Source organism: Chiloscyllium plagiosum, unplaced genomic scaffold, assembly GCF_037043375.1.
Source record: "Chiloscyllium plagiosum isolate Xiang-an unplaced genomic scaffold, Cpla_swu_hap1 HiC_scaffold_9, whole genome shotgun sequence".
NCBI classification, from domain to species: Eukaryota; Metazoa; Chordata; class Chondrichthyes; order Orectolobiformes; family Hemiscylliidae; genus Chiloscyllium; species Chiloscyllium plagiosum.
The window spans coordinates 122,290,877-122,317,652 of record NW_028270147.1 but is presented as its reverse complement, the minus strand read 5'-3'; the positions used below and the strand labels follow the sequence as shown (position 1 = coordinate 122,317,652).

Below are 26,776 nucleotides of genomic sequence, written 5' to 3'. Positions count from 1 at the left end.
GAGCACAATGGGCCCCCTGCAATCCCGAGCCCTGTGCAGAATGCAAATGGTGTGACTGATTCTTCTGATTGTTCCCAACCTCGCCAGGTCTCCACAGTCAGTGAGATTATTTGAATACAGCCTTTGCCTATTAGGGATCCTGATTGATGGGATACGGACTGAAATGGGTTAATAATACAGTATTGGGGGGTTACAGATGCAGATTGTCAAGTGGAAATCTGATGTTGTGGTTCTAACAGAGATCCGGGATTGGGGATTCCTGGATACAAAGTGTCCAGTAAAGATAGGAAAGAGGGAAAACTGTGGGAAGTAGTGGGATTGATTTGTACTGACCAGACAGTACTGACCAACCTTAGGCCCTGAGATATGATGGAAATGAAGGGTGAACTGTGTCGGGCTTTAACTCACTGTTACCAGAGTAAAACAGGGATTACCCATTTCACAAAAGAGAAAATGGATCTAACAAACCAGGTGCATGTGAAACACCCACCCAGTCCCTGAGAGAGGGAGGGACAAGAACAATGACATTCTCAGACAAAAAGGATGCGAAAAATGGTATCACCCCGAGAGTGAAGGCTGGGTGGGGATAGTGACAGCGACATCTCCCAGAGAGTGGGGAGAGTAACACTGACACATTTAAAACTGTATTATTACAAGTGAGAATTCAAACAGACACCCACTCCATCATCCGGTGTTGAAGATGCACTGTCCTCATCAAAACACTTTTGCAAACCTCTTCATAACACGTAAGGGGAGAGAAACATTGTAAAATGTATTATCACGATTGAGAAATGGTGCATTTAAATCTTAGACCATGATGGTAAATGTTCCAAGCCGTAAACAACACTGGTGCATAAACGTCATTATCTTATGAAACAATATTAAAACCTCGGCCAAACATTTTCCTGCAGAGTGTATTTAAAATATCAAGAGGCTTTCCGCATTGTTGGTTTGATCAGTGACGTAGCAAGGAAGCAGCAGCTGCCCCATGAACTCCAACAAAAGAATGAGAACTGGCTCTTCATACGGAGCTGGCTCCCGAGAATCCAATTCAACAGCAGGGATCAAAGAACAAGGAACAATACAGTACAGGAACAGGCCCTTCGGCCCTCCAAGCCTGTGCTGACACATTTTGCCCTTCCTCGCAGAAACTGTCTTCACCTACAGGATTCATATCCCTCTATTCCCTTCCTATTCATGCATTAGTGCAAGTATTTATTGAATACTTCTATTGTGTCTGCTTCCACCCCCTCCTCTGGCAGTGTGTTCCAGATACTCAACTCCCTTTGTGTAAAATACTTATCTCACACATCTCTTTTAAATTCCCCCGCCCCTTGAACCTCTGTCCCTGAGTAAGTGATGCATCCACCCTGAAAAAAAGCCTCATATTTTCCATGCTACCTATGCCGTTCACAACTCTGTAATCTTCTATCAGGACACACTTCATTTTCCCGTATTCCAATGAAAACAAAGCCAGTCTATCCAACCTTTCTTCAGAACTACAATCCCCCATACCAGTCCCCCCTGATAAACATTTTCTGCACCATCTTCAAAACATCCACATCCTTCTGGGAGTGTGCTGGGAGTATTGCTGCATGCAATATCCCAAGTGTGGCCTAACTAATGTTCGATAAAGCTACAGAATAACTTGTCAATCCTTATACTCAGTGTCCCTTCCAATGAAGGCAAGCATGCCAGAAGCCTTTTTTACTGCTTTACCTCCCTGTGCTGCCACCTTCAGTGATCCGTGAGCGTGCACACCCAGATCTCTCTGCATATTAATACTCCAGAGGATTCTGCCATTAAAGGTATAATTCCCACCTGTACATCACCTTTCAAACTGCATCACCTCACATTTGTCTGGATTAAGCTACATCTGCCATTTTTCTGTCCAAGCAGATCTATATCCTGCGGTATCCTGTGACAAACCTTCTCATTTTCCACAACTCTACCAATCTTTGTATCAACCGTAAACTTACTAATTAGACCAGCAATGCCCTCCTCCAATTAATTTATGTAGAACACCACTGAACCCTGTGGAATATCATGAGTCTCCACCCTCTATTCTGAAAACTATCCCTCCATCACTGCCCTTTGTCTCCTGTGACTAAGACAGTTCTGTATTTAATGCTGGGAACATTTTAGACAAGACACCTTGTTGCCAGCTCGTTACTGCAACTTGATCCAGTTCATTCAGAAAGAGAAAAAGGACAATGTGCAGATTGTTGAACAGGCTCCTACACCTGGGCCTGAGGTAGGGGCCCAAGCTCCAATACACTGGCCTCACTTCACACCAATCTTCACACAGTGCGGGGTCATGAACTCAGGCCATCAATTCCTCTGGGACCGGGATGGAGTGGGAGAGTAGGGGGCGTGTCCAAGAGTCAATAAGGATTAAAGCAAGATGGAGAGAGTGTGATGGAAAGTGTTCAATGGAGGAAACATGCTTTGTGATACCAAACATGCTTTGTGATACCCAATACTGACATAGTCCACGTGTATCACAGAATGAAAAAAAGCACAATCTGGAGACAATCAAAAATCACACCAAAGTACTCCGTTTGGATATATCATAGCATGCAGGGCATTTTCATTGCGATGCGATAAGTATCCTGGTCCGAAAGCTGTTCTCTTTTTTTCTCTCTCTCTCTCCCCACGATTCTCCAGATGGAGCCGGTTAGATCCTCTCAAAGCCCCAGTTTATTTGTACTGTTCAGTAATGTGGGGATGCTGATGGTGGACTGGGGTACATCTGATGAAGGAGCAACGTTTCGGAAGCTTGTGATTTAAAATGAACCTGTTGGCTAGAACCTGCTTTTGTGTGACTTCTGACTTTGTATTGTTCGGGCAGAGAGAAACAACTGCCTTCTAGTAACTATAGAGTACTTGCACAGCAGCTGAGGATTATGGGTAATGACTCTTTCCATTAGCCATGAATAAACCCACATTCATTCCAGTCGATTCCAGTGAGAATGACCTGTCAGTTGCTTCCCAGATATTACATGGCTCACCACCGCCTTCTCCAGGACAATTCGGGAAGGGCAACAAATAACCAACACGTCAACGCCCCATCCCAGGAGAAATCAAAATAAATGGCATACAATTCAAATGATAAAACTGGTGAGACGTGAATTCATCTCTTTTAAAGACTGGAGGCTCGGCCAGAAACAGAGCCATGACATGGGTAACCCTGGTTTGTCAGACTGAAAGGTGGAGTTTGGATTATCACTGGGATCAGCAAAAAATGAATTATACTCAAAGATCTAACAAACGGCTATCAAAGCGTGCCCCCAAACTGCAGAGAACAGCACTTGAGGCTTCGCGTCCCCATCTCCATCCTTGCTTGTTGCCATTCCCCTCTGTCCTGCAGAGGGCGGTGGTGATCCATGAGTTTCTAGAAGAGGATCTGACAGAGGGACAAGGTGATGTCCTCGGCCTGAGCACAACTGCCTGACCTGCTGTGCTTTCCCAGCCCCACACTTCTCGACTCCAAGCACAACTATCCCTCAGGAGAATGAGCTGTGACACAAGAGGAAATGTGGGAGTGTTGGAAAGGCACCGGCAGCCTGGTCAGCCTGCAGAGGGGCAGAAACAGATTTGATGAATGAGCTGATATTCTCCCGAGCTGAGATGCAGACCCAGGCTTTCAGAGCCACACAGTTTACAGTGTTACTGACCGTAGCTCCATGAGCAATGTTCCTGCCTCATCGTCAAAATGGTCATCGGATTGAAAGCCACTTCAGAAATGAGAGCACAGAGCCAACAAAACAGATTTGTCTTGTCATTCATTTCCTGCCTGCGGGACCTCACCATCTTGTCCGGGAACGTGACTGCTCTGTGCACACAGCTTTGAATATTCTGAGATGATTAAAAAAAACTGCACCAACAAGAGTTCTTTCCTCATTATCATGTAAAAGGGAGGAGTTAATATTTGGGGTTCAGTGATGTTTTATCAAAAAAAAACAGCAACATTTTATTTTATTTCATTTTAGGTTGTTTTAAATTATTTTATTTAAATTTTGTTTATCAAATTTTAGCCCGCTTGATTGGCACCACTTCCACACATAGCCATTCCCTCCACACCTACATTCAGCAACATTTGTATGTACTATCTACAAGATGCATTGCAGAAATTCACCAAAGGTCCTGAGACAACACCTTCTAAACCCATGATGACTTGAATCAAGAAGGACAAGGACAGCATCACCCCAGCAAGTTCCTCTCCAAGCTATTCACCAATTTGACTTGGAAACATCGTCACTGGGTTAGAATCCTGGAATTCCCTTCCTAAGGACATTATGAGTCTACCTCCAGCACACAGATTGCAGCGATTGAAGAAGGCAGCTCAGCACCATCTTGTCCAGGACAATTAAAGATGGACAGTAAAAACGCTGGGAAAATTAAGAGTAGGCATGATTCGGGACCAGAAAGTGAGACTGTGATGTCTCAGTTATTCCTGGACATAGGTGTGATCACATCTCAAATACTGTATTGTGTGTAGTTTTGGTCTCCTTATTGAAGGAAGAATATAAATGTATTGGAGGTGGTTCAGAGGAATTTTACCCGATTGATCCCTGGTATGAGTGGGCAGCGTGATGAGGAAAGATTGGAAAGGCTGGCCTTGTTCTCATTGGGGTTTAGAAGAGTGAGGGGTTTTCCTGTCCCACTGTATTCTCCAACTCCCTATCTGCCTCCCTCATGTGTCGTACCCTCCTGCCCTTTACTACACATGGAATTGAACTGTGCAGTCCTGAGGCCTATAACTTCCTTCTGGAACTAAGTCTCCAGGTATCTCCGGCACTCCCTGATATATCACTGCTTTTTCAATTCAGCCTTCATTCCAAACTCCCTGAGTGGGAGTTCCTGTAGTTTTATACATTCACTGCAGATGGTTTACCCTGAATCATTTCAATGCAATAAAGAAATGTTGATCTTACTTACAACTGAAAAATATCCATTCCTTCATTGGTCCAGTAATTGTCTTCAGTCTCTGTTTTGAAGTTTCAGTACTTTGCATTTATTAACCTCCCCTAATGGACATGTCCTGAAGCAGTCTATTTACACATTCCCTCATACTAAACAATTCCCAGATTCCTATTTTCTTGTTTACCATTTTGTTTCATTCAAACCAAGTGCATGTGCAGGCTCCCAGCAGCTGAAGTGACAGTTCCAAATCACTTTGGAAAAGCAAAGGTGGACTCCTTCCCCGAGTTCACCAAACTCCCACACTGATCAAACTTCCCAGCATTCCCCTCTCTGCTGGCTGCACTGAGTGCGAGCTGCAGAACAAGCTGCCCTGTATTTAATTTGCTTCTGATTTATATCACTCCATTCTGAAGTGCTGTTGTTCAGGATCTGGGTTAAGCTCACTCATTTCTCAATTGAAAACTTCCTTCTTTCAGCCTGAAAGAGACTTTACATGTGCAACCAGCAAATGGGACTTCAATGTTGGAATCTGTTTTCAGGATTGATGGTCTCGATGGTTTGATTCCATGAAATAACCTCGTCTAATCTCTTCAGGGATCGACGTTTCAGGTGTAACCCTTCTTCAGGAAGGGGGAGGGTAGGTGTCAGGGGAGTTGCAGATAAAGGGGTGGGTGGGAGCGAGGTGGTGAGGTGGGGATAGGTTGAGAAAGATAGAGAGTATGACCTGATTGGTCGATGGGAGAGATGAATCCAGAATTATCCCTCCCCTCGACAAACCATGCCCTAACCTGGACCTGTCTCCACCTATTCCCACCTAACCACCCTGCCCCGGCCACTCCCTTTATCTGCAGCTCCCACCCACCCCACTTCCTGAAGAAGGTTTACACCCAAAACGTCGATTTCTCCACCTCCTGATGCTGCCAGTCTTGCTGTGTTCTCCCAGCCTCCTGCTTGTCAACCTTGGATTCCAGCATTTGCAGTTTGTCTCTAATCTCTTCAGGGGCCAGGATGAGTGTGAGGAGATTGGGTTTTGATGGAACTACCCACAGACTGAAGTCAAAAAAAAGCAAAGTAAGAAAGGCAAGTGGATCAAATTCGAGAGAGCAAATTGTGAGCAAAAAGTAATTGTTACCAGTTTAGCAATTGCAAAGGAGAGAGTGACAACATTGAATTGCTTCTGGTGTCATCCTCTGTGCCCTAACATTTCACAGAGCCAGCTCCACATCCTTCCATTGGCTTTGTCATTGAGAGACAACATTTCCCTTCCCACAGCCCTTTTTAAAATGTCCTGTCCCAGGGAATCACTGAGGCAGAGAATACTTCACCTTTTCTGGGAAAGATAGAGAAATATAGGGTGTCAAGGAGCAGTTTCTCTGCCTTCAGGGTCTGACAGAAGGATGTGTGTAGTCTGTGGATTCTGGAGACAGATCACTGAGATATTCCTCACTCCCATCAACACCTGACTTTATCCTGACATCAGTTTCTATTCTTCATTATAAAGTACCCCCACCAGCTTCAGACTGGACATTTCACACCCAGCCCCCATTTCCCCACAATCAAGAACCAAACTTGCCCCATCTCAGGATTGCCCTCTGAATGTGGTGTCAGTGTGTTAATGCTGTGTTTGAATGAAAGAGCCACGGTGGAATCTGGGACTGAATCCAAGGGGTTTCTGAGCCACCAGCAGCCTCCCCGCTCTGTGAGGGTCTGTTTGGATAAGATTTCAGCCCCACTGATTCCCACTGATACTAAAGCCCTCGAGTGAGATTATTGGAGTCACATGTGGACTAAGGAACACAACAGTCAGGTCAATGATCTGCTCTGGAATCCACCCTGAGCCCTGGATGTCTCTCACTGAGATGGCCCAGGGGTTACAGAATATGACAGCAGAAGGTGGAACCAGTTTATCATTGACTGCCCTCCCCAGCCATGACTCCCACACTCCCCAGATTTAACATTCTCAATCTGACTCCAGGGACACACAGGCCCATTCCATTGCACTTTAAGAGTAAAGAAAGCCCAAGTCTAATTTAAGGAATATTTATTTTCCAAAACCTGTGAAATTGTTATTCTGAGTAACAAGATGCTGCTGATCATATTCATCAATGCAGGGTTCCCAGTAGCTCTGGCCATTTCCAAAGCACACACGAGACAGAGACTGAATCTTCTTGATCTTTATTCCTTTTTCCAGATTAACATTGACAGAAAAAAGACTGCAATTAACAGCCCAGACAGAGGAAGCTGCACAAATTCACAGCCACAATGGAGCTTGAGGAAAACACTTGTGGAGATTTTCTCAATGACATAAGAATCCTGTCCCTTTAAGTAGTGACAGAAGCTTAAATTCGAACTGGCGGCTGAGCAGGAAGGAGATCTGGTTTACTGAAGCAGAGATTTCAGAGGTTCACATTGTTTTGTACAGCTGACAGTTTTCAGCGTCTTCGAGAGGTTTTACTTGGCATCACAAGTCATCACTGTTCCCATAAAACACTCCCAGGACAGGGTCAGCACGGGGTTTCATACAGAATAAAGCTTCCTTTTGATGATCCCAATGACCTGCCTTAACCCTTGAACCTCAGAAATGTCACCGAGCCAATCCCAAGAAGGAAGAGAGTTGAAATTCAGTGCTGACCATGACCTTTGTCCTGCCAGCTCAGCCCTGTTCTATTTAAAGTTGTGTCTCCTCTGTGGACTGTCTTGAACACTCTACACACATTCTGATCTCCTGATGCTCTTGCTGAGGGGAGAGGGGAGGGTCACGTGGGTGAGGGCACAGGAGAAGCGAGCGTTGGACTCCCAGTCAGACCCAGAGAGGGTCAGCAGGCTGCTGACACTGTAGGTGCTGTCCGAAGCTCGCAGGTAGTTGCTGGTCTGAACCCCGTCCGAAATGACTGCACCGTCCTTCTTCCACTGCACCTCCAGCTCATCGGGATAGAAGTGATTGGCAAGGCACACCAGGGTGGCAGTGCCCTTGGCATTGACCTGCTCTGGGGAGGGGGGCAACAGGGTCAGCTTGGGCTGAGAGTTCTCACGGCCTGAAAGACAACAGAAATAATTTTAATCCCTGCCATTCAAAGGGATTTCAACTCTGTAACATTCACTGGCAAAACAATCCATTTGAACATTTGTATTCAATACCTAACAGACCCCATAAAAGGACAGGGCCTTTTAAAATTGCTTCTTGGGATGTGACTGTCACTGACAGGACGAGCATTTATTGCCCATCCCTAATTGCCCCTGAGAGGGTGATGGTGAAAGAGAAGGGGCAGTTTTGGATCATTCTTTAGGGAATGAATGTGGGCAGCTGGAAGGGCTATCAATGGGGGAGCACTTCAGTGACAGTGATCAGAACTCAGTGAGATTGAGAGTCGGGATGGAACTGGAGAACAATGGAGCAAGTGTGAAAGTTTTCATTTGGGAACAAAACCATTTTACTAAACTGGGCAGGGATTGGGTAAAAGTGGGCTGAAAGACAAAATGCAAGGGTGAAATTTACCAGGACCTGAGGAAAGCAAAGAGCTGACAGGATGAAATGTGTCCAAATGAAGTCAGGGAAATCCCAGTGATGTTTTATAATCACAGAAAGAACAAGAGAATGAAGGAATGTGTGAGGCCCATTCGAGAGCAGGAAGGGAACTTGTGTGCAGTGGTGGAAGATGGAGCAATGGTTCCTCATGAAAACTTCTGGTCTGTTTTCACAAAAGAGAGGGACATATATAGCAGTAACTGTAGTTCAGGAGGAGAACTGTGCACTATGGGAACAGCATCTTTCACATCTGAAAGACTCCCAGTTCATCCAATGAAAAGAAAGATCCATGCTGTCCTAAAGACATTTGCAGACCGTGTGGGACTTGTTTGAAATGGGGTCACTGTTGTAATGTAGGAAATGTGGAAGCCAGATTGTACACAAAATCCCACAAGCAACAATGAACCAAGGAACATTTTTGAATGATGTTTGTTCAGGAATAAGTATCAGCCTGAATATGATTCAAAGAGAAAGTAACTCGAACAGTTGGATGGAAAATGAGGAAATGAAAGTTAAAGGAGAAGGGAGGAATACTGGTTAGCGATGGAATTGATTGTTACCAGAAAATAAAAGGAAAGGGACAGAGTATTGAGAATGTCATATTGTACTGAGGAAACTTAGAAGTGCAGGGAAGAACAATATAGAACAAGCTTAAAGGTTTTGTCTCTTAACACATGAACCATTCGGAATAATGTAGACGAAGTGGTACCACATAAAACAAGGGAAATCAAGTTTGTGAGGAGTTTAAACTAACTAAAGAAGGTAGGAGCTCAGGAGAAGTTATTAAAGTATCCAGACCAAGTAATAGGATTGAGGGTATGGAAAGGATCAGGAATCGAACTTGAGGCACCGCAGGGTGGAATGGTGGATCAGTGGTTAGCACTGCTGTCTCACAGCTCCAGAGACACAGACTCAATTCCAACTGACTGTCTGTGTGGGATTGACACATTCTCCCTGTGTCTACTTGGGTTTCCTCCCATTGTCACAAAATATTTTGGTTAGGAGGATTATCCATGGGAATTGTAGGGTGGGTGGGATGCTTTTTGGAGGGTCAGTCTGGGCTGAATGGCCTGCTTCCACACTGTAGGGATTCTGTGATTTCTAAAGGAGATAACTATGAGAAGGAGGCAGTCAGTGCATGACTGAGGGTGTTGTACTTCGATGCATTAAGTATATGAAACAAGGTAAATGAGCCTGTTGCTCAGGGATGTGGCTGCAAGGGGATCAGGGCTGGGAACTAAATATCCACGGATGCACATCCTATTGAAAGGAAATGCGAGGGCATAGAGGATCAAGTGTGAAGAAGGAACTGAAGGTAATCCTTGTTAGTCAGGAAATGGTTTTGGGAAGATTGATGGTATAAAAACTTGTCAGTCCCCAGGGGCCAGCAAGTCATCAGAGTATTTAAGAAAGTGGGTGTAGAAATAGTGGACACATTGTTGATCATTTTCCAACATTCTGTTGACTCTGACAGAGTTCCAATGGACTGGACAGTATCCAATGTAACTCCACTTTTTAATAAAAGGAGGGAGAGTGAAAATGAGGAATTATATATGAGGAAAACGCTGGAGTCAGTTATTAAAGATACAATAACCGAGCATTTGGAAAGCAGTGACAGGATCGGTCCAAGTCAGCATGGATTTACTAAAGGGAAATCAGGCCTGACACATCTTCTGGAAGGTTTTGAGGATGTGATCAGTGGAGAATGGACAAGGCTGCATCAGTGGACAACAAAAATTGATGAAAAAGTTCAGCAGGTCTGGCAGCATCTGTGGACAGCAATCGAAGTTAACATTTCAGATTGAGTGACCCTCCCTCAGGACCCAGTGGATGTTGTGTTCTGGGCTTTCAAAAGGCTTTTGACAAGATCCCTTACAAGAGATTAGTGAGCAAAACTAAACTCTTGGTATTGGAGGTAATGTATTGACATGGAGAGAGAACTCGTCGGCAGATAGAAAGCAGAGAGTTGGAATAAATGGGTCCCTTTCAGAGTGGCAGGCAGTGATGAGTGGGGTACCACAGGGTTCAGTGCTGGGACCCCAGCTGTTCACAATATACATAAATGATATGGACAAAGGAATTGAATGCAATCCCTCCAAATTTGCAGATGACACTCAGCTGGGTGGCAATGTGTGCTGTGAGGAGGATACGAAGAGGCTGCAGAGTGACTTGGACAGGCTGGCTGAGTGGACAAATACTTGGCAAAAGCAATATAATTTGGGTAAATGTGAGATTATCCACTTTGGTGGAAAAACAGGAAGTCAGATTATTAGTGAATGGTGAAAGTTTAGGAAAAGGTGAGGTGCAATGAGAGTTGGGTGTCATGGTGGAACAGTCACTGAAAGGGGGCATGCAGGTGCAGCAGGCAGTGAGGAAAGCTAATGGCATGCTGGCCTTCACCATGAGACGATTTGTGTATTGGAGTAAGGATGTCTTGCAGAATTAAGGCCTCAGCTTGAGTATTGTGTGCAGGTTTGGTCTCCTAGTCTGAGGAAGGACATTCTTGCTATTGAGGGAGTCCAGCGAAGGTTCTCCAGACTGATTCCCGGGACAGCAGGACTGACATATGAGGAAAGACTGGATCAACTGGGCTTGTACTCACTGGGATTTAGAAGAATGAGAGGAATCTCACAGAAACATATAAAATCCTGATGGGATTTGACAGGCTTGATGCTGGAAGAATGTTCTTGATATTAGGAAAATCCAAAACTAGGGGTCACAGTCGAAGATTAAGGGTTAAGTTATTCCGATGTTGTGAACCTGCGGAATCAAGGGATATGGGGGTGGAGTGGGAATGGGATAATGGATCGCGTAATCAGCATTGATCATATTGAACGGTGGTGCAGACTCAAAGGGCTGAGTGGCCGATTCCTGCAGCCATTTTCTATGTTTCTATGTTTCTAATGATGGGTAGAGGTGTGAGGGTGGTGGGGGTGTGTGTGGGAGGAGCAGGTTTACCCTGTCAGGAAGAACTGAAATTACATCGACAGCAAGAGGAAATATGGAGTTGGAAAGCATAGAATCTGTGTGAGTCAACTTAAGGACCCACAAAATAGCAAAGGGCTTGATGGGAATTATGTACAAGTCTCCTCTCAGTAGTCGGGATGTGGGGCAGAAAATAAATCAGGAGATAGAAAACGCATGTAAGAAAGGGATTATTACAATAATCATGGGGACTGCAATATGCAGGTGGACTGGGAAAGTCAGGTTGGGAATGGATCTCACGGAAAGGAATTCATGGAATGTCTGAGAGATACTTTTTTTGGAAAAGCTTGTGGTAGAGCCACTAGGAAACAGGTAATTCCGGATTCGGTGATGTGTAATGAGACAGCCCTGATTGGGGAGCTGAAGGTGAATGAACCCTGAGGAGGCAGTGACCATAATGTGATACAATTCACCCTGCAGTTCGAGAGGGAGAAGCTGGGAATTATATGCAATAATATCAATGAGCAAGTTAGACAAAGGAGAGCCAATGGACATGATCTGTTTGGGTTTCCAGAAGGCCTTTGACAAGTTGCCACACAGGAGGCTGCTAAATAACATAAGAGCCCATGGGGTTTGGGGCCCAGTACTGACAAGGATAGAGAGTGGAAATAAATGGGTCTTTTGCAGGATGGCAGCTGGTGCCTCATGCAGTTCAGCAGGGGCCAGTATTGGGACCTCAGCTATTCACGTAACAATTAATTATATATTAACGATCTGGGAAAAGGAACTGAGGGCATTGTTGCTAAATTTGCTGATGACACAAAGATGAGGGGAGGGACAGGGAGAGTTGAGGAAGCAGGGAGGCTGCAGAAGGACTGGAAAGGCTCAGAGAATGGGCAAAGAAGTGACAGATGGAATACAAAGTGGGAAAGTATGAGGTTATGCCCTTGGGTTGGAAGAGTAGAGACTCAAACTGTTTTCAAAATGGGGAAATTTGGAATTCTGAAACATAAAGGGACTTAGGAGTCCTCTTTCTGATTTCACTTAAGGTTAATATGTAGGTTCAGTTGGCAATTAGGAAGACAAATGCAATGTTAGCATTCATTTCAACTGAGTTAGAATACAAGAGCAGGTGTGTACTGCTGAGGCTGTATGAGACTCTGGCCAGACTGCATTTGGAATATTGTGAACAGTTTTGGGACATGTATCTAAGGAGGGATGTGCTTGCATTGGGGGAGATCCAGAGGAGGTTTATGAGAATGACCCTGGGGGTGACAGCCTGGTCTGTCGAGGAGAGATTGAGGACTGTGGATGTGTACTTGATAGAGTTCTTAAGGACATGCGGAGATCACATTGAAACTTACAGAATACTGAGAGGCCTGGATAGAGTGGGCGGGGGTGAGATGTTTCCACCAGTCAGAGAAACATGGACCAGAGGGCACAGCCACAGACTTTAGGGATAATCCATTAGGACTGAGATGAGGAGGAATTTCTTCTGCCAGAAGATGGTTAATCTGTGGAACTCATGCTGTGGAGGTGATGGCAATGTGTGTTTCTGACGGACATTGATAGGTTCCTGATTGGGAAGGCGATCAAACATAATGGGAAGAAGGCAGGAGAATGGTCGTGAGAAACACATCAGCCATGACCAAACGGCACAGCAGACATGATGGGGCGAATGGCCTAATTCTGCTCTGTTATCATATTGTCTTTTGAACAGACTCTGCCAAACCCTGGAACACAGAAAGGCCTGGATTTGAGCCCAGCTGGAGCTGTTTGTCATCAGAACTTCATCAAGGGATAACCAGGGAGTGGTGAGAGTGTGCACCCTGTTCCATGTGGGAACTTCAGGATGCTTCCCATCTCCTGGAATACCATGAGTTCAGGAAGTGTGGTCAGTGACAGCAGTTGGAGCTCTGGGTTTCGGTGTCAGTGCGGAGCGTCCGTGAGGCTGAGAGCGCCGTGGAAAGCACGTTTCTAGATGTGGTCACCCTGCAGCTTCAGAGTATGCAGGGAGAGAGGGAATAGGGGAGCAGCAGACAGTCCAAAAGGATCAGGCAGCTCGTACAGGAATCCCCTGAGTGCATCCCACTGTCCAACCAGGATTCAGTTTGGAATCCTGATGAGAATGATGGTTCATCTGGGGAGTGCAGCCAGAGTCAAGTCCATGGCACCACGGTGACTCAGCTGTACAGGGAGGCACAAGGAAGACTGGAAGAGCGATAGTGAGAGGAGATTCAAGAGTGAGTGCAATCGATAGGTGTTTCTGCAGCTGCAGATGGGATTCCAGGATGGTGTGAAGTCTCCCACCCTGAGGGGAGAGGGGGAACAGTCAGCAGTCGTGGTCCCAGTGACAGAGGGAGAAAAGGGATGTGGTCCTGCAGTCAGATTTTAGGGAGCTCTGGAGGCAATTAGCAACAGGAGCTCAAAATTCTGAATCTCTGGACTACTCCCAGTGACCAATGCAAGTGAGGATAGGAACAAAAGGATAAGGCAGGGTGTATCTGAGGCTGGAAAGGTGATCCAGGAGGGAGCGTTTGAGATTCTTGGGACATTGGGAATGACTTTGTGGGAGATGTGACCTCTATAGACCAGATGGGTTGCTCCTGAACAGAGCAGGAACTGAGCTCCTTGTGGGGTGATTTGCTGGTGCTGTTGGAGAGGGTTTAAATGAACATGGAAGGGGGGGCTGTGGGAACCAGGAGGAAATATCAGGGAGGAACACCAAGGAAAACAGAATAATGCAAGAGATGGATACTCTAAAGTAAGGAAGAGTAACTTATTTGGCCAGGTCACAGTGAGGGAGAGAGTAATAATTTCTAAATCCAACTGACTGTGTGCATGTATGGGCCTGCGTGGAGTATGGGGAGTAAGATTGGGGAGTTACAGACGCATATTACCAAGTGGAAATCTGGTGTTGTTGCTCTTACAGATGAGGCTCAAATGAGGACAGGACTGGGTGTTAAATATTCCTGGATACAAGGTGTTCAACAAAGATAGGAAAAGGGCTTGGTTAAGATCAGTGCAGAATTGGAGAAAGAGGATGTCCCAGAGGGGTCAAGGGCAGAATGGATTTGGTTTGAGATAAGGAACAAAAAAGGTGCAATCAGGTTGTTCAGTGCAGTCTGTCGGTCACCAACTAGAGGGAAGGATGTAGAGGGAGAAATCTGCAAGAAATTCACAGCATACTTTTGGGTAACTTTAATTATCAGAAGATAGAATGAAATCGGAGCAGTGTGAAGGACAGAGAGGGGCCAGAGTTGTGAGAGTGTGCTCGGGTGAATTTTCTCCAGCCGTGTGTTCCCATTCCAATCAGAAAGGAAGCTCTGCCAGACCTGAATCTTGGGAATGAGGAGGCCCAAGTAGATCGAGTGTCAGTAAGAGGACATTTAGGGAAGAGTGATAATTGGATCACAAGGTTTAGGGAGACAGTGGAAAAGGACAAAGGACAATCCAGAGTAAAGTCATGACCATGGATCATATCCCATGGATCACCTCCAAATGTCTCACTCTTAGAATTTTCATATTTTATTTTAAAACAGAATATGAACGAGTTACCAATCTAATATTTTGCTGCAGTATTTATGGTTGAGAAGGACATCGAAGTGAAGGAAATTCGGGAAATAAATGTTGATGTCTTGAGAAGAGACCATATTACAGGAGAAGAGCTGCAGTAATCTGTTCTTTAAACTCATAAAGGTCGATAAATCCCCAGGAGCTGATCAGCTCCATCCCACTACTTTGTGGGAAGCTTGGGAAGAGACTTTGACACCCCTTGGTGAGATGTTTGTATCATCAACAGCCACAGGTGATGTGCTGGAAGACTGGAGCATGGCTAATTTTGTGCTGATATTTAGGAAGGTCTGCAAGGAATACCCTGGGAATTATAGACCGGTGAGTCTGATAGTGGTAAGTTGTTGGAGGGGATTTTGACAGACAGGATCTAAATGCATTTGGAAAGACAAGGATTGATTAAGAATAACCACAAAGCTTTGTCAGTGGGAAAACATGTCTCACAAATTTGATTGAGTTTTTTGAAGACATGACCAAGAAGATAGCTGAGGGCAGAGGGTAGACATTGTCTACATGGACTTTAGCAAGACCTTTGACAAGGTGCTGCATGGTCAATTGATTAGTAAGTTACATCAAGTTGGATCCAGGGAGGGCAAGCTAACTGATACAAAGTTGGCTTAATGGTTGGAGACAGAGAGTGGTGGTAGATAATGGTTGTTCAGACTGGAAGCCTGTGACCAGCGATGTGGCAAAAGGATTGGTTCTGGGTTCATCATTGTTCATCATTTATAGAAACAAATTGAATGAGAATATAGGGGGCATGGTTTGTGAGTTTGCAGATGACACGAATATTGGTAGTTTCATGGACAGAGAAGAAGGCTATTTGAGAGTACATTTACATTACATATTGAGATAATAGCGAGGTGTTGCATTTTGGTACAAAAACCAGGCCAGGGCTAACACAGTTAACTGTGGGGCCATGGGGAGTGTTGTCAAACAGGGAGACCAAGGGTTGGAGGCACATAGAGGATTGAAACTGGTGTCACATGGAGACAGGGTGGTGAAGAAAGCATTTGGTACAATTGCTTCTATTGGGTCAGAGCATTACATGTGGGAGTTGTTACGACTCTCCAAGGTATTGGTCAGGCACATTCCCAGTCACCCTGCTATTGGAAGGATGTCTTTAAATTGGAAAGGGTGTAAAAAGGATGACAAGGATGTCACCGAGACTGGAGGGTTTGAGTTATAAGGAGAGGCTGGTTAGGCTTGGGCTATTTCCCTTGGAAGGTCAGAGACTGCTGGGTGACATTTTAGAGGTTTATAAAATGATAATGGGCATAGATAAGATGACTAGCTCAGGTTTATTCCCCAGAGTAAGGGAGTCCAAAACTAAACAGCAGAGGTTTAAAGCAAGAGGGGAAAGATTCAAAAAGGACCTGAGGTGCATCTCGTTCACGTAGAGGGTGGTGCGTGTATTGAATGAGCTGCCAGAGGAAGTCATAGAGGTGAGTATGATAACAACATTTAAAAGGCATTTGAACAGGTACATGGACAGGAACGGTATGTGGGAAATTAGCTAAATGCAAGCAAATGGGACTACGGGAATAGATAAGGGGAATAATTCATGAAGGATGTGAATATTTTGGAGATGGGGTAAAAAACTTCCCATAGAAGGTTCAGGGATGAGGAATGTCAGTTATGAACAAACTTTGGAGAAGTTTGGACTGTCTTCCTTGGAGAAGTGAAGGCTGAGAGGAAATTTGTTTGAGGAATTCAAAATCTGGAGGTGTCTGGCCAGAGGAAATAGGGAAAAAAATGTTCCCACTCATGAAAGTATTGAGAAGGAGAGGGCACAGATTTAAAGTAATTAGTGAGAGAATCAAAAGTGAGATGAGGAAAAACATTTTCAGCCAGCGAGTGGTTCAGGTGTGGACTGCACTGCCTGAGAGTGTGGTGGAGGCAGCTTCAATTGAAACATTCCGAAGGGAATGAGACTGTTATTCGAAAAGGAACAATGTGCAGGGTGATAGGGAGAAGGCAGGAGAATGACACTCAGTGAATTGCTCATTCGGAGAGCCGGTCCAGACAGGATGGGCGGAACGGCCTCCGTGTGCACTGTAACAATTCTGTGATTGTGTGATTGAGCAGAGTTAAAGCTGGGGGAGGTGGGAGCTCGGTGTCTCACTGTGCTGCTGCTGCTGCTGCTGAGGTCAGTGAGATCAGAGACTGGGACAGGGAGCCAGAGCTCACATCAAACTCTGCCCGTGTCCGACACACTGAGACTGGCAGGAGGCTACTCACTGATTTCACTCCATGCTGCAGGAATGGGACCACAGGTTGCAAATGGATAGTGCTCCTCCACATGGTGAGTAAAACTAATTGACTTATATCTTGCTGCTTAAAGGGACAATGGAACGAAAGAAATACAGCTGGACACCCTGTTAGACACAGTGCTCCTTAATCAACTATTTCATTCACTGCAACTTCTCACTAACACCTTCAACAATTCAGCATTTGTGTTTTAGAAAGTGTGTTTCAGTATTGACAGGGTTAATAATGGAGGATTGAGGTTTACTTACTCAGTCGGAGCTTGGTTCCTTTCCCAAACGTAAGCCACAGTGAGAGCTCCCAGTGCAGAGGCTGTACAAAAATCTCTGCTCTTTGCTTCCCTTTCTCACTCACTCTCACACTCTCCCTCTCACTCTCTTTCTCTCTCCCTCATTCATGTGTGTTTCTGTCTCTGTCTCTCTGGGTTGTGTCCAGCTGGGCTCGGGCGGTTTGTCAAATGTATTTTTCAATGTTAAGTTTTGCAGCTGTTCTTCACGTGTGGCGATGGAGTGTAAGAGGGAAATTTGAGGCCTTCAGTAAATGCTGGACACCACAGAGACTGGAGTGTGTAGTGGACAGTGACAATCCAGCATGGGTTAGTTTGTTCATTTACATTTATATGTAACTGGATGTGTCAGTACAGGCAGTGGGACTGTGCCTATTGAGGTTTTTGTATGGCTCTGTAACACTGTGTAGGGGGAGCTGCTATACTGCATACAGTAATAGTCAGCGACATCCTCATTCTGAACGTTGCTGATTTTCAGGGTGAAACTGGTCCCATATCCACTGCCCGTGAATCGATCGGAGACTCCTGTGAATCGATTTGTTGCAGCATAGATCAGGAGAGAGGGTTTCTGACCTTCTCGCAGCTGGTACCAGTTAACATAGTTGCTAACAGATTGACTGGCCGTACAGGTGATGGTTGCAGTGTGGCCCAGTCCCACTGACAGCACCGGGGGAGACTGGGTCATTGTGATGTCCCCACTGATACCTGAGGGGTCAGAGAGAAACACAGTGAAGTCAAAACTGTCACAGAATGAGCCTGTCAAATGAGAGATTGTTGGAGACACTGAGCATTCCTCCGGTTTCAGCATTTTTCCTTCAATCACAAGTCAGTGGAATTGAAGAGAAATGGAGAGCAGCTAAAGATTCAAGGTGAAAGGAGAGAGATTTGTACCTGCGACACAGAATGCCAGGGGCCAGATCAGCTGGATGTATGAAATCATGGTGTGTGCTCCTGTCCCTGTGCCTGGTTCCTGATAAACTCTCCCTTCACTGGGCTCTGCTTTATAAAGCTGCAGCCTGTGAGAGTCTGACTGGGTGTTCCTCAGTATGTAAATGGCATCAGGCAGAGAGAGCCACGTCAGCCCCTCACACTTCCTCTTCTCTCTCTCTCTCTCTCTCTTTCTCACTGTCTCAGAGAGTCATTGATGTGAACAGCACTGAATGAGGCCATTTGGCCCATTGCGTCTGTGCTGTTAAACAGCGATCTGATGACACTAATCCCATCCACCAGCTCTTGGCTCCTTACCCTGGAGGTTACAGCAACACAAGGGAATATCTAAACACTGCTCCAATGTCACGAGAGTTTGCGAGTCAACCAGCCTTTCAGGCAGTGAGTTCCAGACTCCCACCACCCTCTGGGTGAAAACATTTCTCAATTCTCCTCTCACTTTCCAACTTGACTGGGCCTGGACACACTCGAGTTCAGAAGGATGAGAGGGGATCTGATTGAAACATATAAAATTCTAACAGGGCTGGGCAGGGGGGAGGTTTCCCCTGGTTGGCGAGTCTGGAACCAGGGGACACAGTCTCAGGGGGATACAGGATAGACCATTTAGGACTGAGATGAGGAAACATTTCTTCACTCAGAGGGTGGTCAACCTGTAGAATTCTCTACCACTGAATATATTCAAGAAAAAGAGAGAGATAATTGTTTTGCATTTTAACAGCATGAAGGGAATGGGGAGAAAGCAGGAATATGGCTTTGAGAGAGAGGGTCAGCCATGATCATACTGAATGACACACAAGACTCAAAGGGCCGAATGGCCTGCTCCAGCTCCGAGTTTCTGTGTGTCCATGTCTGTGTTACCTTCAATCTCGGTCCCTGGTTATTGAGTCCTTTACTCGTGTATAAAGTGCCTTCCTACCCACACTATCACTGCCCCAAATAATCTTATACCCCTCTATAAGGTCCCCTCTCAGCCTTCACTGCTCCAAGGAAAACCTTTCTAACTTATCTCAAAGCTCACATTCAGGCAGCATCCTGGGAAATCTCCCCGTACCCTCTCAAGTACAATCACATTCTTCCCAGAATGTGGTGACCAGGACCTGTCCTCTTCTCTCTCTCTCTCTCTCTCTCTTTCTCTATCTCTCTCTCTATCTCCCTTTCTGACTCACACCTTACACTTCTTTCTCTCTACCTCTATCTCTCTCTCTCCCCCACTGTTAATCTCTTTCATATTCTCTTTCTCTGTCTCAAAGCCACTCCCTCCAACTCATTCCCAGTTCCTCACTCCGTCTCATAATCTCTATTTCTGCATCTTTCTCTGTCTCCGTCACTCACTCCATCTCTCGCTATAATTGAAAGCATCCAAATGTTATCTGCCCCTCTCTATTCCTCCCTCTCTTTCTCTCCCACACTCTCTGCATCCCAATCGACAGTCTCTCTCCCTCCCTTTCTAGCATTCTGTCTCTAACCATACTCGAATCTCTCTCTCTCTCTCTATATCACACACACTCAACCCTAACCTCTCTCTCTTGATTCCCTTCACTCTTGGTGTCACACCCATCCTGTCTCTTACTCTCTCCATGCCTCTCAGTCATGTCTTGTTTCTCTCTCTATCCCTCAACCTCACCATTTCTATCTCCCTCTACCTCTCTCTTGGTCCCCTCACATATCTCAAACTGTCTCAGATGCTCCTCCCTCTATCCCCCGATCTCTCTCTCTCTCTCTCTCTCTCTTGCATGCGCGTGCACACACACACACAAACTCTCTCGCTCTCTCTCTCTCTCTGTCTCGCTTCTCTCTCTTTCTGACAGTGTCCTGGGCGGTGCCAGTTGAATGCAGGATAAATCTCCCTCTGCTCTGCACCACTAATGGACATTAACCCTTGACCCCAGAAGGATGTATTTTCCTGGAGTAACTCCCCATTTCCCACATTGACCAGGGTTTGGCCTCGCTCAGGAAGATGGACAGATTCTTGTCAAAAGAAAGGCAATTCTGTGCTGTTGGCCTATTCTCACCGGGGACTGGTTTGGACACAAAGCTCATTCCATGAAGGCACAGCAGAGAGAGGAGATCCTCAGGCCATCAGTGTGAGCTGGAGGGACAGGACAGGCTCTGACCCACTGACCCAACCTGTACATTCACAACATGTTCCAATCCTTTTCCCTTTCCTTCCACTTCCATGATGAGTCTCTGAGTCAGGCTGTTTCACTGGGATGAGGGTTGGACTATCACACAGTTACAACAGAAAGGAACTGAACCCCATACCCAATAGCGACCAGTAAACATGGGCCTCCTTCCTGCTGGAACCTCCAACAGAGACCAGTAAACATGGATCTCCTTCTGACTGGATCCTCCAACAGAGACCAGTAAACATGGGCCTCCTATTCACTGGAGTTTCCGATGGAGACGAGTAGATGACTGAGTTTTTGAAGAAGTAATCACAGAGATAGATAAAGGTAGAGCAGTACACTCTGTCTACATGCACTTTAGCAAGGCCTTAGACAATGTTCCCCATGGTAGACTGCTTAGTAAGATTATATCACATAGGATCCAGGGAGAGCACGCCAATTGGATATAAAATTGGCCTAATGGTAGGAGGCAGAGGCTGGTGAGAGAGGGTTGTTCTTCAGACTGGAGGCCAGTGACCAGCCGTCTGCCACAAGAATTGATCCTGGATCCACTGTTGTTCATCATTTATATGAACAATTTGGATGAGAAAATAGCAGGAATGGTCAGTAAGTTTGTGGCTGACATTAAAATTGTTGGCATCGTGGGCAGGGAAGAAGGTTATCCAAGAGTGCAATGTCTCTTGATCAACTGGGCCAGTGGGTCAACAAATCCAGATGGAGTTTAATTTCGATAAATGGAAGGAGTTGCATTTTGGTAAGACAAACTGGGGCAGGAATTACACAATTAATGGTAGAGCCATGGGGAGTGTTGTTGAACAGAGAGACTGAGGGGTACAGGTACATAGTTCCTTGAAAGTGGGGTCACAGGTAGACAGGGTGGTGAAGAGGGTATTTGGCACGCTCACCTTCACTGGTCAAAGCAGGGAATACAGGAGCAGGGACATCATGTTACAGCTGTACAAGGCATTGGGAAGGCCACATTTGGACACTGTACATTTCTGCTCAACCTGCTATAGGAAGGAAGTTATTACACTGGTTTGGGTAAAAGAAAGATTAATTGGAAAGTTTGAATCATAAGGCAAGGATGGATAGGCTGAGATGTTTTCCAGGGAATGCAGGAGATTGAGGGGTGACCTTATATAATCATGAGAGTCATAGATAAGGTGAATAGCTAAAGTCTTTTCCCCAGTGCAGGGGAGTCCAGTACTAGAAGGAATAGGTTTAAGCCAAGAATTTGATGGGGCTTGAGAGACAACCTTTTCACACAGAGGTTGGTGTGTATGTGTAATGAGCTGCCAGAGGAAGTGGTAGAGGCGAGTCCAATTACTACATTTCAAGGACATTTTTAAAGGAACATGGATAGGAAGGATTTCGAGAGGATTGGGCCAAACACAGGCAAATGGGACTAGTTCAGTTTGGAAACTTGGTCAGCATGGATGAGTATAGCTGAAGGGCCTGATGCCATGCTGTAAACCTCTATGACTCTCTGCTGATGTATACATGGGCCACCTTCCCATAGGACCAGTCAACATGGGCCTCCTTCCCACTGGATTGTCCAGTATCTGAGCTGCAAAACCAACATTGTGTCCACCACATATGTCTCTTATTTCAATCTCAATCACATTGTCTGTCTCTGCACAGAAACCCTCATTACTGCTTGTCCCAACTCCTAAATCTATGATTCCAATGTCCTCTCCCAGCTTCCTGAACCACATTCCATAAATGCCAGCTTGTCCGATATGGAGTGGTCTCTTCCCTGTCTTACCATGTGTTGTTCCAGAATGACCCCCGACCTCACTGCCAGCCAATTGCCTCCATGGCCTCCCTCCTCCCTCACTCTGTGTCCTGCTGCAGACTCACATTCCCTCCCTTCCCCTTCCATCTTCTGTCTCTGGTCTCCTGCCCATTGCTGCTTCCTCCATCCCACTATTGACAGCAGAGCCTTCAGACCCCTATTGCGTGCTCTCTGACCTCCTGCACTTCATCCCTCCCCCTCTCGATGGCTGTGCTATTGAATATACTGTTCACTTCCATCACTTTTGGTTCACTGTTGCTTTGCCATTGATTTGCTGACTTATTCTGGTAAATCTAGTCTCGCCTGTTCTCTGAGTTGGTTCAAGAGCGTTTTGCTTGAGAAAACGCTCTTCTGTAAACTGGGTTGTCTGTTTTTCCCAGTCTTTGTGTCAAGGTGAGTCTAAGTGTGTGTAAGCTCTTATACAACACAGACAGAGGTCACTGGGCCAATTGTGACAGTCAAATTAGTCCAATGAGTCCCATTTACCCAACCCTTCTTGTATAACCCTGCAATTGTTTCCTTTTCAGCTATTTCTCCAAATGCCCTTTTGAAAGTTGCTGTTGAATCCACTTCCATTCATCTTGCAGACAGTCATCATGAACTTGCTGGATAAAAATGTTTCTATCTTCTCTCTTGTCCTTCAGACCCTTTCTGAAATGTGTGCCCTCTGGTTACTGACCCTCCTGCCTGGAGAAACAATTTGTCATGTATTTACTGCATCCAAACTCTCTAATTGTGAACGCCTCATTGAGTGAGACCTATTTCCAGCACAGGGGGAGAACATTCAGCATGTCAGGTAAATGCTGTCATTTCATGGAGCAATCCAGTCAGTCCCACCCCCTCCCCTACTTGACCCCCAGAGCCTTGCAGTTTTATTTCCATCAAGAGCCCTTCCAATCTGCCATTGCAATCACTGAGTGTCTTCATCTGCCTCACCTGAATGGGCACTAATTTCCACGTCATTACCAATTGCTGCTAAAACCAAAGTTCTTCCTGACATCCTGTATCTCTTGCCCAACAAAGTGTAAGGTATTCTCAATGTGAAGATGGGATTTTGTCTCCACATGGACTGTGCAGTGGTCACTCTTACTGATACTGTCATGGACAGATACACCAGCAGCAGGCAGATTGGTGAGGGTGATAGTGAGTATGTTTTTCCCTCTTGTTGGTTCCTTCACCACCTGTCCCAGGTCCAGTCTAGCAGCTGAATCAGGTGGAACTTGGCCAGTTTGCTCAGTAGTGATGCTTCTGAGCAGCTCTTAATGGTGGGCTTTGAAGTCCCTTACTCAGGGTATATCCTGCATCCTTCCCACCCTCAGTGCTCCCTCCTAGTGTTGTTCAACATGGAGGAGGACTGAATGCTCAGTTGAGGTTGGAGGGGAGGGTGGTGCTATGTGGTAATCAGCAGGAGGTTTCCTTCCCCATGTTTGACCTGCTGTCATGAGTTTTCATGGATTCCATGGTTAATGGTGAGGACTCCCAGGGCAACTCCCTTCTGACTGTATACACCACTGTGTTGCCTCCCCTGCTTGGTCTATCCTGCCAGTTAAAAACTGAATGAGGGAACAATTCTGTGCAGGTTTCACAGCTTGGAGACAGAGCTGCTGCTGGATTCTGTTTCTGATCTCCGAGTGCAGGCGTGTGTGTTTGTGAGAGAGTGAATGACACTTTTTCCATCACTGTGCTGTTTCTGCAAAACAAATCCTAGAACAAGCCTCCTGTGCTATCACGTTCCAGGGAGTGCAGTTTTCTCCCGTCTCAGTAACAAACGTCCAGCTGCTCCGAGCTCCTTCTTTCACTTCCTCTTTTGGTGAAGTTTCAACCTTGCGCTCTGACAGTCTTTACAGTTATTTTTTACACTGGGGCTTTCTGCTGTGGTCAGAATCTCTAATATTAAGTGTCCAATCAGTGACAATCACAGCAGCTAAGAGCAGTCAGGACTGAGGAGCCAGGCTCACTGTGAAACACGTTGGGAAGATCAAAGCCATCCTCTTCAGCTCCCGGTACAAACTCCATCCCTCTCTCTGAGCACTGTCTGCTGCTCAATCAGACTCGTTACATACTTGGCCACATCTATGTAAATGATCTGAGCTCCATATCGCAAAGATCAGCCACTGAAAATCTCATCCATATCTGGGACTCCAAACATGACCATTCCAATGCTGTACTTGCACTCGTCACAGTCACAGCCCTCCATAATCTTGAGCTCATTCCAAATTCTGCTGCCCATATCCCAACTTGCACCAAGTCCCATTCCACCAACCCCCTGCACCCCATGTTTACATTGGCTATGGCCCAGAAACACTTCAATTTTCAAATTCTTATCCTTGTTCTCAAATCCCTCCCTGTCCTCCACCTTCCCTATCTCTGTGACCTCCTCCAAGCCGCCTCACTCAGTGTGGTTAGCAATCTTGGATATATGGTTCTCTAATCCTTTATGCACATCATTGAGAAACATTGTGCATAGCTGAGCACAGATCCCTGGGGACACCACTATTCACATCTTACACACACATTATCCGTCCTCTCTGACTCCTACCTCCAAACTAATTCCTGGCATAAGACAAATACTTTTCACTAATTGGTTTGATGGGAGAAAGCAGAGGTTAATGGTGGAAAGATGCTTGTCAGACTGGACGCCTGTGTCTAGTGGAGTGCCTGAGGGCTACGTGCTGGGCCCATTACTGTTCGTTTTGTGTATCAATGATTTGGATGAGAATCTGTAAGGCATGATTAGTAAGTTTGCAGAAGACATTACAAAAGGTGGTATCATGGAGATTATCAGATATTGCAGCAGGACCTTGATCAGCTGAGGAAGTGGGAAGAGAAATTAAAATTAAATTTATGTAGATTAGTGTGAGGTCTTGAATTTTAGAAAATTAAATCAAGGTCGGGGTTTCATTGTGTAGTGGAACAGTGGGATCTTGCAGTTCAGGTACACGGTTCTCTGAAAGTTGAGTCACAGTTAGACAGGGCAGTGAAGAAGGCTTTTGGTGGTCTGGCCATTATCAGTCGGGGCACTGGGTACGGGAGTTGAGAAGTTATGTTGCAGTTGTACAGGACATTGGTGAGGCCGAACTTGGACTATTATGTTCAGTTTTGGTCACCTTGTTATAAGAAGGATATTATTCAACTGGAAAAAGTGCAGAAGAAATTTACAAGGATGTTGTCAAGTTTCAATGTCTGAGTTTTTGGGAGAGGTTGGACAAGCTAGGACATTTTTCTAAGAGTGTAGGAGACTGAAGGGGAATCCTTTAGAAGTGTATAAGACCATGAGAGACATGGATAGGGTGAATGCACTCAGTCTTTTTCCCAGGGTTGGGGAATTGAGAGCTGTAGGGCAACAGTTTAAGGTCAGAGGGGAAAGAGAAAAAGGGAACCTGAGTGGCTACATTTTTACACAGAGGGTGGTACACATATGGAGTGAGCTGCTAGTCGAAGTGCTTGAGGCGGGTGCATTAACAACATTTAAAAGGCATTTGGACAAATACATAGATAGGTAAACTTTTGAAGGATATGGACCAAGTGAAGGGAAATAGGGTTAATGTGGATGGACATTTTGGTCAGCACGGTCCAGTTTGGGCCAAAGGGCCTGTCTCTGTGCTGTAGGACTCGATGACTCTATGACTCTATAATTCCATATGTTTCCATGTTTATGAACAGTCTCTCAAACATAGAAACAAAGGAACTAGGAGCAGGAGGAGGCCATTCAGCCCTTCGAGTGGGCTCTGCCAGTCAATATGACCATGGCTGATCATCCAACTTAGTCCCTGCTCCCACTTTCTCCCCATAACCTTTCGTCCCTTTAGTCCTAAGAACAATACCTATCTCCTTCATGAAACTATTTAATGTTTTGGTCTCAACTGCTTTCTGTGACAGAATATTCCACTAGCTTCCCAGGCTCTGGCTAAAGAAATGTCTCCTCATCTCAGTCTGAAATGCCCTTTCCCTTTTCTGTAAACTGTAATTCCTGGTTCTGAATTCCCCAGTCATCAGGAACATCCTTCCTGTGTTTTTCCGGTCTTGTCCTGTTAGGACTTTACAGGTTTCAAAGTGATTCCTCTCAATCTTCTAACCTCCAGTGATTATAGTCCTAACCAATCCAGTTTCTCCTCAGATCTAAGTGCTGTCATCCCCGGAATCAGTCTGGTAAACCTTCGCTGCCAAAACATCCTTCCTCAGATAAAGAGACCAAAACTGCACACAATACAATCATAAAATCACACAGTATAGAAGAGGCCCTTCAGCCCATTAACTGTGTACCAGCCAAACTACACTAAACCTACACCAGTCCCACTTTCCAACATGAGGCTCATAGTTTGAATGTTATGACATTTCAACTGCTCATCCAAGTACTTTTTAAATTTTGTGAGGCTTCCCAATTCAACTACACTCCCAGGCTC

The 26,776-nt window shown here is 45.6% G+C and overlaps 1 pseudogene and 1 gene segment (V, D, J or C); both read right to left on the bottom strand.

Moving 5' to 3' along the window:
* Positions 1–26,776, bottom strand: part of LOC122545411 (centrosome-associated protein 350-like) — a 1,525,564-nt pseudogene that overhangs the window by 719,946 nt on the left and 778,842 nt on the right.
* Positions 7,012–18,462, bottom strand: LOC148149298 (Ig kappa chain V region Mem5-like). The segment is given in 4 exon segments: positions 7,012–7,961; positions 17,470–17,501; positions 17,912–18,209; positions 18,396–18,462. Coding segments are annotated over 4 exon segments (708 nt in total).